The 15381-nt window shown below is 56.8% G+C and overlaps 1 protein-coding gene across 1 annotated transcript; it reads left to right on the plus strand.

Annotated features, from left to right (window-relative positions):
* Positions 1–2719: 2719 nt before the first annotated feature.
* Positions 2720–4400, plus strand: POU4F2 (POU class 4 homeobox 2). Its single transcript, XM_063158006.1, has 2 exons — positions 2720–3013; positions 3459–4400. The coding sequence occupies exons 1-2, from the start codon at positions 2720–2722 to the stop codon at positions 4398–4400; spliced, it is 1236 nt and encodes a 411-aa protein (XP_063014076.1).
* Positions 4401–15381: the final 10981 nt, after the last annotated feature.

Below are 15381 nucleotides of genomic sequence, written 5' to 3' on the forward strand. Positions count from 1 at the left end.
TTTAGGCAGCCCAGCGGCGCGCAGAGCGGCTGCGGGGCCGCCCAGGTGCCGGGGGGCGGCGGAGCCTCCGCGGCCGCTGCGGCTCCCCCGGCGCCCTCCCGACTGCGGGCGGGGGCGCGGACGGGCAGCGCGGGGGCTCCACGGAAAAACCTAACGCCCAAACACATAAACAAAAAAATCACCAGGAAAAGGGGGGAATGGGAAAGTGCTGGGCGGTGGAGCCGCGGGCGAGGCGCTGCCGGCAGCGGGCACAGCGGCAGCGCGGGGCCGGAGCCGCGGCGGTCCCTGCAGCGCCGAGAGCACCGCGGGCACCCCCGGGGTCATCCCCGGGCCCGGCACCGAGCAAAGTTGGCCCAGCTCTGCCGCTCCGCGTCCCGGCGGCGGCCGGTGGGAGCGGCGATGAGCGCTCGGCGTTTTGGAGATCGGTTGTCACTTGCTATTAAAATCAAGATTAATTCATATTAACGATATGCGTTCTCAATTCTCCCGTGTGACAGCATACATTAGAACAACTATTGCGAGTAATTAAACTCAGTGCGGGAGGGGTTAAACGTATAGCGGGAGGGGGGGTTTCCTCCTCGCGTTTCTCTCCGCCAAAGTTGAGCTCGGAAAGCCGGGCGGGCACAGCCCCTTCCCCGGCTGGCTCCGCGCATCCGGCAGGCTGGCTGCCCTCGGACCTCCCCGTGCCAACGAGGTATTCTCTTCTTCTTCTTCTTCTTCTTCTTCTTCTTCTTCTTTCCCTTCCTTCTTTTTTTAATTTTTTTTTTCCTTCCTCTTCCCCGGGAAGCTGGAGCTTTCCCGGCTCTCCGCTCCCCTCCCGGCACGCCCGCGCCGGGGCGCGCAGCGCTGCGGCCGCTGCCGGCCGGCGGAGGCGGGGGCGCAGGAGCGGCCGGGGCGCTGCGGGGACCCGGCGCAGGGAGGGGGACAGCGGGACAGCGGCCTCGCCGCCAGCCCCGCCAGCCCTGCCCGCACCCTGCGTGGGCTCGGCCCGCCATCGCCTCAAAACGCGCAAAATGTTGTTATTGATGGCTCTTTCTTGGGCGTTGGAGATGCTCGATGCTTTAGACTAATTAGACAAGCCAAAAGCCTTTTGAAGATTAAGCAAATTGGACAACCCTTGTTAATTAGAACATAATTTAAAGTTTGAAATTATATCACTCATGAAGTAGCCTAATTAGTATGACGATATGTTAATAGCCTACCGAGACACGAAGCTCGGAGGTTTGGCATGAACTCCTTAAAGGCTTGCAAGAAAATCCTCTTTCCTATGTTGTCATTAATAAAAGATTTCTATAGACTTCAGCCTTTCAACGGTGACATACAATTTATAGTACACACAATGCATTAGCCCATAGTGCTGCTCAATTTTTTTACTATTATGAAAACTAATAAATTCGTCAAGCTGAATTAAGCATACAAATCAGATGAGGCATAACAGATTACATATTGAAGCGCCGTGTCTCCCGAGCCTAAATGAAATTTCAATCTAATAATTCCTTCCTGGCCCGGCCATAATTTGTTTAGAGATGTTGTTCTACTTCTTTCCAAGCGCTATTCACACCATAATTAAATGATACTCAAGCTTTTAACTTTGATTTATTTCATTTCTCCGAGCTGGCGACAGTGAGAGCTGATACAATGTAATTTTTTTTTTATTTCCCGTAAAATTACCAAGTCTGCTGTTTAGGTGAGAAATTAAACACCTAAGCACTTATTTTAACCTTTCTGCTGCAAAGTGAAATTCATGGAAATAAACCCGACCACCTCCAGGAAAACTGACTTTCCCCGATTTTTTTTCTCTGTCCTTTCATTTTTTTTCTTTTCCTTTTCCTTTTCTTCTTTTGCTATTAGACAGGCGTGGGAAATTGCAGGATAGCGGTGCGCTTTTGCGGGAGGATCCCTCCGGTTCCCCGCCGGCGGGGGCAGCCCCTGGCCGCCGCTCCCGGCCTTTCCCCGCGCTGTGCCCGCGCATCTCCCGCCCCCGCGGTGCCAGAGCGGCGGCGGGACACTCTGGCTGTAGGCGCGCGCTGAGCCCGGACGGGACTTTTCCCCCCGTTTTTAAAAATAATTTTTTCTTTCCATGGAAGGTGGATTCGAGGCGGTGGGGTCGTCGCTTCCCCCCTCCTTTCTTTTTCTTTTTTTTTTTTCCTTTTTGGCTTTTTCCCTCCCCTTTCCGGGAGGCGACGGGGCGCGGCGCGGCGGTGAGTGCGGGAGCACGCGTGGGCGTGGGAGCGGCGGGGGGCGGGCAGGGAGCGGCGGAGGAGGGGGCCGGGGCCGAGGAGGCAGGCGCGGAGGGCCCTTCCCGAGGAGTTGGGCTGTAGTGACAGGCGAGAGGGGAGGGGAGGGAGGGGACAGAGTAAAACCCACCGGCGCGGCGGCGGGGAGGGCACTTCGCGAGAGGCGAGGGCCGGCGCCGGAGCGGCGGCGGCGGCGGACAGCGGCGAGCGCCCGGCCGGAGGGCGGGCGGCATCCCGCGCATCCCGTGCATCCCCCGCGCATCCCCGGCTCGCCGGAGCCGCCGCTCCCTCTCGTCCCCAGCGAGGCTCGGGGAGCCGGCTGGGGGACGAGTGGCTTTTTTTTTTTTTTTTTTTATTTTTCGGGGGGTGGGGGCGCGGGGCTCCTGCGGCTTTTCCGGGGGGTCCGGGCCCCCGGCCCCGCGCCCCTGCCCTCCTCCGGCGGCCGGCTGCCGGCGGGCCGGGCCGCGGCGGCGGCGAGCACCATGATGATGTCTCTGAGCAGCAAGCAGCCTTTCGGCCTCCCCCACGGCGGCGGCAGCGGCGGCGGCCTCCACGAAACCAAGTACTCGGCCCTGCACACCGCCTCGCCCTGTCCCTCCGCCGGCGCCGCCGCCCCCGCCGCCAGCTCCCCCAGCAGCACCGGCAGCGGCGGCTCCGCCGGACGCGGCTCCGGCTCCGGCCCCGGCGGCAGCGGCGGCTCCGGCTCCAGCTCGGGCTCCGGCGGCAGCGGCGGCGGCGCGGAGGCGATGCGGCGGGCCTGCCTGCCCGCCCCTCCGGTAGGTGCCCGCCGCCCGCCGGCCCGCTTTAAGGGGAGCCCCTCGGCGGCCCCCCGGATCCGCCTGATGATTTTTTCATGGCCGTGCAGCAAATCACCCGGCGCCGCCGGGCGCTCGCCCAACTTATGCATGCGGCGGCTCTTGCCGCTCGTATTAATTTTTATGACCTGGGATGCTGCGTGCGGCTGGTGCGTGTGTCCGTCCGTCCGTCCGTCCGTCCGCCCGCCGCGGCTCCTCTGTGCGAGCGGCTGCGCGCCGCGCCCGCTCCCTCGCCCCGCTAGCTCCCTCTTCCCCTGTGCTCTCCTCCCCCCCACCACCCCACCCCCCCTCCCTTCTCCAGGATTTCTCTTTTAACATGCTGGGAAGGTTTTAGTGGCACGGCGGAGTGCGCGGGGAGGCGAATTCCCTGCTGAGCGTTATGTGTGCCTTCTATTTGCAATTGCAGAGCAATATATTCGGCGGTCTGGACGAGAGCCTGCTGGCCCGCGCCGAAGCCCTGGCAGCGGTGGACATCGTCTCCCCGAGCAAGAGCCACCACCACCACCCGCCGCACCACAGCCCCTTCAAGCCGGACGCCACGTACCACACCATGAACACCATCCCCTGCACCTCGGCCGCCTCCTCCTCCTCCGTGCCCATCTCCCACCCGTCCGCCCTGTCGGGCACCCACCACCACCATCACCACCACCATCACCACCACCACCAGCCGCACCAGGCGCTGGAGGGGGAACTCTTGGAGCACCTGACGCCGGGGCTGGCGCTGGGGGCCATGGCGGCCCCCGACGGCGCCGTGGTCTCCACGCCGGGGCACGCTCCGCACATGGCCGGCATGAACCCCATGCACCCGGCGGCGCTGGGCATGGCCCACGCCCACGGGCTGCCGGCGCACATGGGCTGCATGAGCGACGTGGACGCCGACCCCCGCGACTTGGAGGCCTTCGCCGAGCGCTTCAAGCAGCGCCGCATCAAGCTGGGGGTGACCCAGGCCGACGTGGGCTCGGCGCTGGCCAACCTGAAGATCCCGGGGGTGGGCTCCCTCAGCCAGAGCACCATCTGCCGCTTCGAGTCGCTCACCCTCTCTCACAACAACATGATCGCCCTCAAACCCATCCTGCAGGCGTGGCTGGAGGAGGCCGAGAAGTCTCACCGCGAGAAGCTGGCCAAGCCCGAGCTCTTCAGCGGCGCGGAGAAGAAGCGCAAGCGGACCTCCATCGCCGCCCCCGAGAAGCGCTCGCTGGAGGCCTATTTCGCCCTGCAGCCCCGGCCCTCCTCCGAGAAGATCGCCGCCATCGCCGAGAAGCTGGACCTCAAGAAGAACGTGGTCCGCGTCTGGTTCTGCAACCAGCGCCAGAAGCAGAAGCGCATGAAGTACTCGGCGGGCATCTGAGCCCGGCGGCACCCGCAGCGCCAGCGCCGCCGCCGCCCACAGAAAACCCCACAAACAACCGGAACAACAAAAAGGAAAGGAGGAAAACGACCCCAAACGACCCCAGCCCACCCCGCCGCCCGCCCCGCGCCCAACTTTCGGGGGAAGTTCCCCGCGGAGCCGCGCCCGGACCCGCCCCGGCAAGTACCGCTGGTTTTTATTGCTAACAGACCTCGCCCGGGTGGCAGCGGGGTGGCCACGATGCCATGGCTTTCTCGGGACCCAAACTTGAATCTAGAGTTGAGGCTTCGCACCGCGAGAGACGTCTAAAAATATTTTGATTTAAATAATAATAATAATAATAATAATAATGATTAAAAAAACAGATGGCAGGTTTTTCTGCATTTACACTGCGTATTATAAATATATAAATATATATATATTTTTACTGTGGTTATTATCCTTTTCCTTCTCTGAAGTTATAACGCTTAGGGAAAGAGCTGATCCTGCTGTGTTCACTGGTCTTCAAAAGCTATTATTAGATTACTGCCAAACAACCCCTTGTAAATTATTAATTTATCTCTCTAGCAACTTCATTTTGTGCTCATTCTAATTAATTACACCTCTTTAATCTAAGTCTTGATAAAAGTAAAAAAAAATTGTTAGTGAGAATCAAATATTTTGTGTTGGTAGGATTTATGAACGTGACCTTTTCTTCTTCTGAATGTCCCTTTTGGCCATTTGTAAATTGTCACCTGAACCTAAGGTATTTCTCTGGCGAGTATTCTTATTCGTACGACGTCGGCACCCTATAGTAGATGTCTTACGTTATTTGTGTAGCCTGATTCACTGTCCGAGGTATTTGTTTACCGCGTTACATATTTAATGGGGATTCCCATATTGTCCCCAGCACACGCTGCTCCCGAAGTGAGAAAGGACGTGGCCGCGTAGGTGACAGCGCTGGGGGGTGGGGAGGGTCGGGGTGGGATTGTCGCTTCGGGTTTCTTGCCAGCACAATATCCGTCTTTCTCGATTTCAAAGGTGTATCGCGATGGTATTCCGACCGGCTCGGTTATTTATTTAATTATCCGATTGCTTATTTATTTAATTATTTATTTATTTGTTCGGTTATTTATTACCTTTAATTGCAATACTTTTCCACGGAGGAAAGTCCCTTTTCGGAAGTCTGTTTGTAGAAAAGCCAAATTAAAATTTGTAGGGAAGGGGAGCGAGCGAGGCTGCACTGCTTGTAATTCACAACCGATTTGGTACACTTCTTTTTGGAACAACAACGATAAACTGAGGGTACTCGGTTGGGTACCTGTATGTATTGTAAATATTTCATTGGCGTTGACGCACATATAGATATATTCTTACAGATTTCGCTGTATCGCTATTCTATCCGAGACTGTTTGAAGTCTTAAGTTCTGTACATGACGCGATTTCGTTGGGTTTTGTTTGGTTTATTTTATTTTGTTGTTTTTGTTTTGTTAATAGGAGGCTTATTTATTCTAGTAATGTAATAAGTTATTTTTAAATGTTGTTAAAATCGTCTTTCATTAAAAAAAAAGAAAACAGGATTTTTTACGTTTCATTGGCAAAGCGCGTTTGCTGCTTCTTGTTTTTCCCCCGCCAGCCTCTGCCCGAGCTCCGCGCCGCCTCCGGGCAGGGGCAGCGCCCCGGGAGCGCCGGGCCAGCACCGGGGACAGCACCGGGGACAGCACCGGGGACAGCACCGGGGACAGCTCCGGGCCCGCCGAGTGCGCGGGGAGGGGACACGGGGCCCTGGGGTGTCCCCGCTCCCCGAGCTGCTCTGTGCCCCCCAACCCCAGCAAGGGGGGAGCCCCGCAGGCTGAGGCGCGAAAATAACCCCCAAATTCGAAAAGGGAAAAGTAATTTCCCCGCGCGGCGCTCACAAAAGCCGGGGAGAAAAAAACCCGACGGCGTCGGGCGAGGGGGGGAGGGAGATCATACACGAGCCGCGATTAAATATTCATATTTCCGCCCAGCCACCAGCTCCAGCTGCAGCTTCAAAGCCGCCCGGGCACGCCGAGGGTGCCGTGGGCTCCGCGGGCGCGCAGGCAGGGCCCGGGGTCCGGCGGGCACAGACTCCGTGTCCGCGCCGCTGTCCGCGCCCTCCCGCGGCCCTGCCAGCCCTTGTCGCTGTCGCTGTCGCTGCCGTGGCGGCCCCGCAGGGTCACGGCTCAGCCATCCCTGCTCCTCCATCGCCGCCGAGGCTCCCAACACTTTGGGAGGGGGTGGCGCTGTCCCCGACCCCCACCGCGGGAAGTGTCCCCTGCCCCGCGGGCCCGGGGCTCCTTCGAGAGGGGAGGGAGGGAGCGGGAGCAGGGAGCGGCTCCCAGGGCAGCGGGGTCTGGCAGCCCGGCTGGGCAGGGCCCCCAAAGCTGCAGAGCCCCCCCAGACCCAGAGCAGGAGAAGGCGGCGAGAGCAGCCCCTGCACCGCCGCTGCGCCCTCTTAAATGAGCCATTCACTTAAAGGCTATTACGGGCGAATTAATAAATTACACAGCGAATTATTAAATCCAGATAATTACAAGGAATAAGTAAGTAATCATTAGTTATCTCAGCTAATTACTGTGGGTCAGAGCGAGCGAGAATGTGAAATCCTCCTCGGGAATTGAAATTAACTTTGCACTGTGAGTCTCTCTGCTTGACATCCCCAGTCTGTAGGCACATGGCAGCTCCCCTGTGAGCTCGGCTTTCTATTTAACTTGGAGAGAATGGAAATAAAATTAAGTGGCGATGTGATAATAGGAAGCTGCTTAGAAAGCAAACGCGGTGGGTTTTATTTTTTACCTTTTACTGCCTGGAGATAGATCGCTCTCTAGTTTGCCAAATTAAAAACCCGGGGCAATTAGCCGACTTCTCCCGGTACCTGCCGGTGCCGCACTCGCAGATGATTAACAAACGAAAAGGCAGGGAAGAGCCGGGGGGCCGAGGGTGTGTGGGGGTGCGGAGATGCCCGGGAACCGGGAGAACCGGGCCGGGTGCCAGGGCAGCCCCTCCGCTGCCCGGGCCGAGCAGGGCTGAGGCACCGGCGTGCTTTGTTTTGGGAGACAATAAGCTGACGAGCTCTAATGAGGGTCCTCGTCTCTTGCGTTGATCTTTCGCCAGATCCTCCAGGAGCCCCCCCTCTCTTCCAACACCCATCTACGGCATCACTTCCCGGCTTTCCTTCACGTGCAGCTTTTGTAAACAGCAGATCCATAGGCGGAGATGCTCGCGCTGCTCTCGCCGGGCTTTGCCCGCATTAAAGCAACAACAACAACAACAACAACAAAAACAACTGCTGTGCGTGCACGGCGAGGAAAAATATCTCGGCTTCTTTGCCTTTATCAATTGCAATTAGGTGGACAGTCTTCCCCCTCTTTCCTTGCTCCAGTCTGGGATGATAATTAAAATTTAATGAAGCCTGGGAGTAGCAGAGCTCTGTCTGGGGACTGTGGAATAGAATATTTTAACTGTACATTTACACCAAGTGTCTGGCTTCAAAGACGTGACTGCTTTTAATCTCGAATTAGAAAACCACAGACCTGAAATTAAATATTAGCCACCCTCGGCTCCCCTTCCTTCCCGCCACACGGTCACGCCTGTGTTCGCCCGCCTTGCCCCACGACACGCACACATCCGCGTCTCGGGTCTCCAATTACCCTCGCTTTAATAATAAATGGCTTTGCCGGGGTGCGGGTTTTCCCCTTTCTTTTCCTTTCCTTTTTTTTTTTTTTTTTTTTTTTTCCCTAATAGGGTTAATGCAATATTAATTGCTCGTAGCTGCTATAAGAATGCGCCGCGTTTTTCCAGGAACAAATCGATGGATCGGGGCGGCGAGCGCGGAGCAGGAGGCGCAGCCCTGGGGCCGCCCGGGTGAGTACGGCCTCCAGCGGGGCCCTCCGCGCCCGCGCAACTCCCGCGCCCCTTCCCGCCCCGCTCAGGATGGGGGCGAGCCCTCGTTTTCCCTCCCCAAATGCTCTCCCGGGGGAAACCCCAGCAGTGCCCGCTCCTGGGACAGCCCGGCCGGTTTGTGATCCCGGAGCGGTGAGCGGGGTGAGGAGGATGGGGGGTCAGCGTTCCCCTCTCTCCCTCCTTTATGGTTTGTTGTTATTTTGGCAGGTGGGACCCCCGAGCCTTCCCGGAGGAGTGAGCCTGCCCCGCGGCTGCGGCTCAGCGCGCCCCGCAAAGGTAAAGGAGGGGCTTGGAGGGAAGATGAGGACACCCCGCAAGCCAGCGGGGCGGCGGGTGGGGTTAGAAAAAGAATCACAGCCCACCAGGCAAAAAAATCCCTCGGGAAAACCCGCGGTTTCCCCCAGACAGCCGGGACCCCCTTCCCGGGGCGGGGAAAATTCCTGACCTGCTGACACGGCTCCTCCGTGCGGGAGCATCCCGGGGGCCGGGCAGGGCCGGGCAGGGCCGGGTGGGCGGGCAGGAGCCGCGGCCGCTGCGCGGGGTCAGTCACGCCTTCCCTGGCCCGGGGCCGGGCCCTCAGCTGGCACTTGTTGACAAAAACAAGAAAAAAAATGAAGAGCAAGAAACAGAAAGAAAACAACCCTGTCCCCAAACTGGCCGCGACCCTCGAACGAAAACAACGGAGAGAAAGCAGAGGCGCTCGCAGCGCTCTGGGCGGCAGCTGGGACACCCCGGGACCGTGTGTGTGTGTGTGGGTGTGCGGGACCCCGCTCCGCAGATGCGCCCCCGCCCTGCCCGCTCTCCGCGGGGCGCAGCGCTGCCCGGCCGGGCTGCTCGGGACCCCCGCGGGCGCTGGGCGCTGACTCCCGCAGCGGCACAGCCGCCCTCAGAACCCGCCACCAGCCCCACTAGGACGAGCCTTCGGCCTCCTCCTCCTCTTTCCCCCGCCCGGGCGGCCCCGGGGCAGGCGGAGCCGTGCGCGGAGCCCCGCGGAGTTTGCGCGGCCGAGGGGCCGGGGCTGCGCGCCCCGTTGGGCTGCGGCACGGCTCGCCTCGGCACGGCTCGGCGGCGGGGCTGGGCTGGGCTCACCTCCCCGTTTATACAGAACAGGATCATTTACATAAAGTCCTTAAGGCAAATAACTGTTGGGGCTCTAATTTATATCTGATCGAAAATTAGCCGTCATTATGCGCTCCATTAGCAGCGTCTTTAATGTGCTTCTAAGCACCATTTGTCAAGCGGCTTGTTAATATCCTTCAAGTCTTTAAAGTTGAGAGCTCATTAAAGAGTGCGCTCTGTTATTGATGTAATTTAGATGAGTTTGGAGGAGCGAGTGCGCCGCGGACAACCTGGATGAGCGGGGAGAGGCTGGGGCTGCCCCCGGGGCCGGTGGAGCAGCACCCCGGGCACGGCGCCCCTCACGGTCGCCCCTCATGGCGGCGCCGGGCCCGGCCTGGGCCCGCTACGTGGCAGGGCCGGGGGAGCCTCTGTTGGCCAAGCACCGCGGGCTCGGTGGCCCCTCACGATCACCCTGGGCACGGTGGCCCCTCACGGTCGCCCCTCACGGCGGCGGCGGGCCCGGGCCGGGCCTGCTCCGTGGCGGGGCCGGGGTAGCCTCTGTGGGCCGAGGCGGAGTAAACCCGGTTAATGATGTGCAGACGTGACTCCGCCGCTTCTCCCCCACTCCATCGGAAGAGCATGAAGGCCAATAAATTACCTCCGCTGCTTATCTGAAAATCCATCTACCCTGTCGCCTTTTTTATTTTCTTCCCCCTCCGCTGGAGGAGGTCGCGTTTGTGCAACACGCTGAAGCCGCCCCTCGAGGGCGAGCTGTGGGGCAGCGCCCTCCGGCTCCCCTGGGGGGCTCCGGCTCGGCCCCTCGCCGCCCCAAATCCTGCCGGAGCAGGTGCTTGTGGAGGCAAGCCCGGCTGAGCTCCGTGTCCCCCTCCCCCGGGCAGCGCGGGGGCTGGAGAGGAGGGTCCTCCCCTGCGCCGCCGTCCCCGGGCTTCCCCCGGGCAAAAGCAATAAAGCGGGTAATTAGAGTGCTAAAGACGGATGTAAATAACGGGGAGGAGGCGGCGGTGACAGGCGTGCGACGCGGCCGCTGCCCCCGGGCATGAGGGAAGGAGCCCCGCGGTGCCCGCCCCGAGGCTCCGTGCGGGGGGCGCGCTGTCCCCGCGGCCGGAGGGCACCGGCGATTCGGGAGGGACCCCCCGCCCGTCAGAGAGTGCCCCTGGCCCCCGGAGCCCCCAGGCCTGCAGGGCAGAGGGGCTGCGGTGGGGGGAAGGCTGCAGCTATCAGCAGTCTTTCGAACCCGCTGCAGCCCCCGCGCTGGGCTCCGAGTGGCCTTACACACTGGCTTCTGTCAAAGGGGGGGGTCTCCTTCGCCCCCATGGTCCCAGGGACACATGGACACCCCAGGTATTTTTCCTAAAGTGTGATGTGTAAACAGCCACACGTGTCATCCAGCCCTGCTGGGGCGGGGAGCCCAGGGGTGCTCCTCATAGAGCAGGGTGAGGCCCTGGCCCTCACATGTCAGACGGCTGTTCCTGACCAGCTGGGCACATCTCCTGCACGTTGCATGCTTCAGCATGGGGTGTCCTGGTCCTAGAGCCACCACTTCTATATTGGTCCCCGAAGCTCTCTGGGCAGAGGAAGAGAAAAATACCCTCAAGGCAGTGAGGGAAGACACCACCGTGGGTGGGCAAGAGATGAGGCACAAAGAGCCACCAGGCGGCCCGATGGTGACGTGATGAGTGGTCCTTGCAGATGTGTCCTTAGTGATTGTCACCAGGAGCACACAGGAGCTTCAGCACAGTGGCACAGGGCCCTGAGCTCGCTCTGTTTGTTGTGTCCATCTGCGTGTGGCACCTGGGGACAGAGTCCCCTCAGGGTGTGTGGGCACACCGGGGTGGCCTGCTGGATTTGAGGAAGGCTCACAGCGTGACAGGAAGCCTTTTCTTAGCCATCTTTTCGCTCACTCATAACTTTTCTCCTGCCTGTGGCACGACATTATTTTGGAGGGAAAACCATGGAAGTAGGCAGGATAAACTTTGAGAATGCACATTTTTTAGGGAGGACAGTTACAGGGAGATAGCTTTGTCTGCATTGAACAAAGCCATTCCAAACCAGGGTGTCAAACATAGACTTGCCCATGCCAGATGGGGAGGGAAACCTATGAAGAGTCTCACGGTATGACCACGCCAACATTTTGTAGCAGCCGTTGTTGCAGCTTTTACAAAAGTAAAAAGCAGTTCAGGTCCCATATTTTGTGGGCAGAACTTGTGGACGTGCAGCAGCAAATGAACCATGTCCTGTTCTCACCCTTGACACCCTTGTGAGGCAACTTCTGGCGGTGACACGTGTGGCAATGCCTGCTGGGCAGCAGCAGCAGCAGGGAGGTCCCTGGGTCAAAGAAGGGTGTGATAAGCAGGGCTTGTGCAAACCTCGGCATAATAAAAGCCTCCACCCCACAGGTACACACAAACATACAGACACAGCAGATGTTAGGCAAGAAAAGCAAAAGGTGTCACCTCTTGAAATAGTTTTTACATCCCGAATTGCAAAACTTGTTTCCTGATTGCTCTTCCTTTTAGAAATACAGATTCTTTAAAAATAGACTTAAAATGCAGCATCTGTAAGAATGACTGTGAATGGACACATCTGGAGCTTGACACTAACCCTCCCAAATTTCTACTACAAGAAGTGTCTCACCACCCTCTCGGTGAAGCTGAGGGTATGGGAACCTTGGAGGCCTCCCAGTTCAGCCCCACGGGAGGCTGGGGTGGCAGCACAGCTCAGCCCCTCCTGGCTGTGCCTGCCCCAGGGGATGTAGCAGGGCAGGGCACCACAGAGAGCTCCGTGCTGGCTGGAGCTGATGAACACCCACCCAAGCAGTGCCTGGCACGGGCTGGGCACAGGCTCTGCCCCAAGCAGGCTGCTCAGGGCTGCCCACGCTGTTTTGGGGGGGGCAGGGGAATAGAGGAAAGAGCCAGCTGTCACACAGAGCTGCTTGGCCCCAGGCTGGAGCACAGCTCCCAGCTGGTTCTGCAGCCTGGCAGGGATGCAGCCACCAGAGACCACCCAGCAGTCACCTAAAGCTTTCTCTTCTGTAAAGCCCTTTTCACCCCTGCTGGGGAGGTCAGGCTGTGTTTGGCCTGGATATGAGGACCAGAGCTGCTTCCCCCACCAAGCTGAGCTGCTTTGTCTCCCAGCCCCAGGCAGCAGCACTTCCAGCTCGTGGAATAGTCTGGATTAGAGCCAGACAGCTGCTGGGCTCTTGCCCTCATGCAGGTTTGCTAGGCAATGGCACCAGGACTCAGTGAAGTCCTGACCTCTTCAAGGACCCTCCTGCCTGTCCTTTGGATGATCCCAGAGCAGCCCTGCATCCCACACGTGTGCTGTGACCAGGGACAGGTCAGGCATGGGATGGGGCTGCTCTCGCAGGCAGCTCCTGGGGATGGAGCAGGAGGCAGCCTTGGCAAGGTGGGGAGAGGCTTTTCCTCCTTTCAGACAGCTGTTAAAATGTTTTCATTTAATCAGCCGCAGCACGCACGGCTCAGTAAAACAGCTGGCACCCGGGCTGATGCACGGGGATGTGTAATTTTGATTCCTACCTTTCTGTTTCAAAGCTGTGTCGTTTTCAGCACTTTGATCCAGAGACTAAACTTATTGTGGCATATTTATGTATATGACATTTTTGTTCGCTCCTTTATTTATTTATTTCTGTAAAACACGGCACTGACAAGGTTTCTAGTGCCGAGGCAGAGATGCTCTCTGAAGGAAAACACACAGTCCAAACTCCAGCATGTGCTCCAAGAGTCTTGTTTTATACATGTCACAGGCTCCAATGGTAGGACCAGTGGCAAAGTGTGGAAGAGCTCATGCAGGAAAAGGAAAAACCAGGCTGGGGGGAAGTGACAGTGTATTTAATGCTGCATTCCAATGGATTGTGTTTTAGTTTTATAAGGATGCATTTTTCTAGAGTTTTACAATTCTTTCAGGGTCGTTGTGGCAACTCAGTGCTTTTACCCCTCCCTGATAGCAGCATACTGATCTCCACAACATTCCAAGGAAGTAGGGATGTGCTGCTATCCAACCTTACAGCAGAGGAATACAGAGAAGCTCAGGATGGATGAGGAAATGGAAAGAGGTTTCCCAAGTCCTATGAGGGCTCTTAGGACGAACCCTGCCCCATCTGACAACACCTCCAGAACACTGAACCAGTACTTCCCTTCAATCTCTCACTCCCAGGGCACTGGCAGTATGAGATATTCCATGAAATGCCCATTTCCATAAGAAGCACAGCAGTATTTTTAAAGCTCAGCCTCAGGTGTACTGTGGAGGGGAGGTGAAAGCTGACTTCTCTGAATTTGGGCCTTTTTGTTGGGTTGTCTGGTGTCAAATAAGACACAAACTCTGGCTGACATCAGAGGATGGAGCATTAATAAATCCTCTTGCCTGGAGATTTCAGCACATGTGATTTTCTGCCTTTTCCCTTGTGTAGGACACACATGGGATCTGTCATTTCTGTTGTCCACTCTGTGTGCACCTGTGCACCACAAACCTGTGGGAATACATCCACACCTAAACCACTTCCCCATCTGTTCCATTGGCCTGAAGCGGGCTTAAACCACTTTAAAAACTGGTTTGAGGCTGGGGAGGGGCAAACAGAGGGACAAACAGACAGGGACAGCCATGTGGAGTGTGGTTGCCCCAGGAAGGGAAGGGGGAACCAGGAAGCCAGGTCCCATCCATGACTGAGCCACCTGAGGAAGAGATGCTGCTCATGTGGACATTTCTGCACTTGGGGCACCTCCTTCACTCTTTCCTGCCTCCCAGACAGCTTCTGTTCCAGCAATCCTCACCCTCCCAGTGCAGCAGCAGCCTGAATGCAGCTCTCATGGCTGAGGCTGGCATTTATTCTGTAGGTCCTCCTGTCCATGGACACCTGTGTGCACAAACAGCCCTGTTACCCACATGGAAGCAGAACAACTCGTTTCTGTATGAACATTTTAAACATCCTCAACAACACTTTCAGAAGGTGTTTGGCTTCACATTAAGAGACCCCTGACATGTTAAAAATTTAACTGGGGAAACCAAAAATGTTAAATTAAAAAAAATACTCCTTGAAAAGCAACTGAGGAATTGCTGGGGCTGTTAATTTCTCAACTTTGGAAAAGACTGTTTGACTCATACACCTCCAAACTGAATCCCTGGGCAGTGCTGACACCAACTCTCCCTTCACCCCTCCATATCACTTCCTTTCTTTGCCTTATGGGTGTTCGTGAGCCAAGTCTTCTTTCCTTCTTGCCAGAGGAAATCAATCACCAGGTGGCTGGGCTGCTTCCTTGGGTTTTGTGTCAGATCTCAGTGAGATCTCACCCATGTGCATATTTTAGGCATCACAATCTTTGAACTGATTCAATAGAGAAAAATAAGAAGCTTTTCTCACATAATGGTACCTTATATCCAAAGGAGGAAAACCACCTGCAATCACAGGAGAAATATAACACTGAATGTGGTTAATTTTCAGTCCAGGCTTTCTAGGAAGAAGATGATGTTCCACCTTTCCTCTCACTTCAAAATTGCCTGCCTTGCCTTGATCTGGGAAAGCACTGTGCTCAGATTACGGGCAAATACGATAAACCAACATCTCAGAACACGTGTAGTTCTTTATTTTGAGGTACCTGTAGGCACTTTTGGCTGGCATTTCATCATTCCTCAGTCTTCTTTCTACCGAGGCAGAATCACTCAGATACTGTAAAACAACATTGCTTGCTACCTTACACCTTAGGCAGTGAGCTGTAACTAAGATGCACACGTGCAGCCTGGTGTTTTTTCTGCCAAATACCTCTGCAAAGCCAGCTGCATGACACTGTCACATACATAAGTCATTGTATTTCCCTGCTGACACCCCCTGGTTATAAGCACCCCACTTTTCTGTAGCTGAAAATCCTCCTGGAGTACAAAATTGCCAGAAGAATAAAAGTTGCAATTACAAATCTTAACTTAATACACAATATTTTTGTGTTCATTTCAATATTACATTTCTGTGGCAAGTTTTTTCATTGTGTGT

This window comes from Melospiza melodia, chromosome 5, assembly GCF_035770615.1.
Source record: "Melospiza melodia melodia isolate bMelMel2 chromosome 5, bMelMel2.pri, whole genome shotgun sequence".
NCBI classification, from domain to species: domain Eukaryota; kingdom Metazoa; phylum Chordata; class Aves; order Passeriformes; family Passerellidae; genus Melospiza; species Melospiza melodia.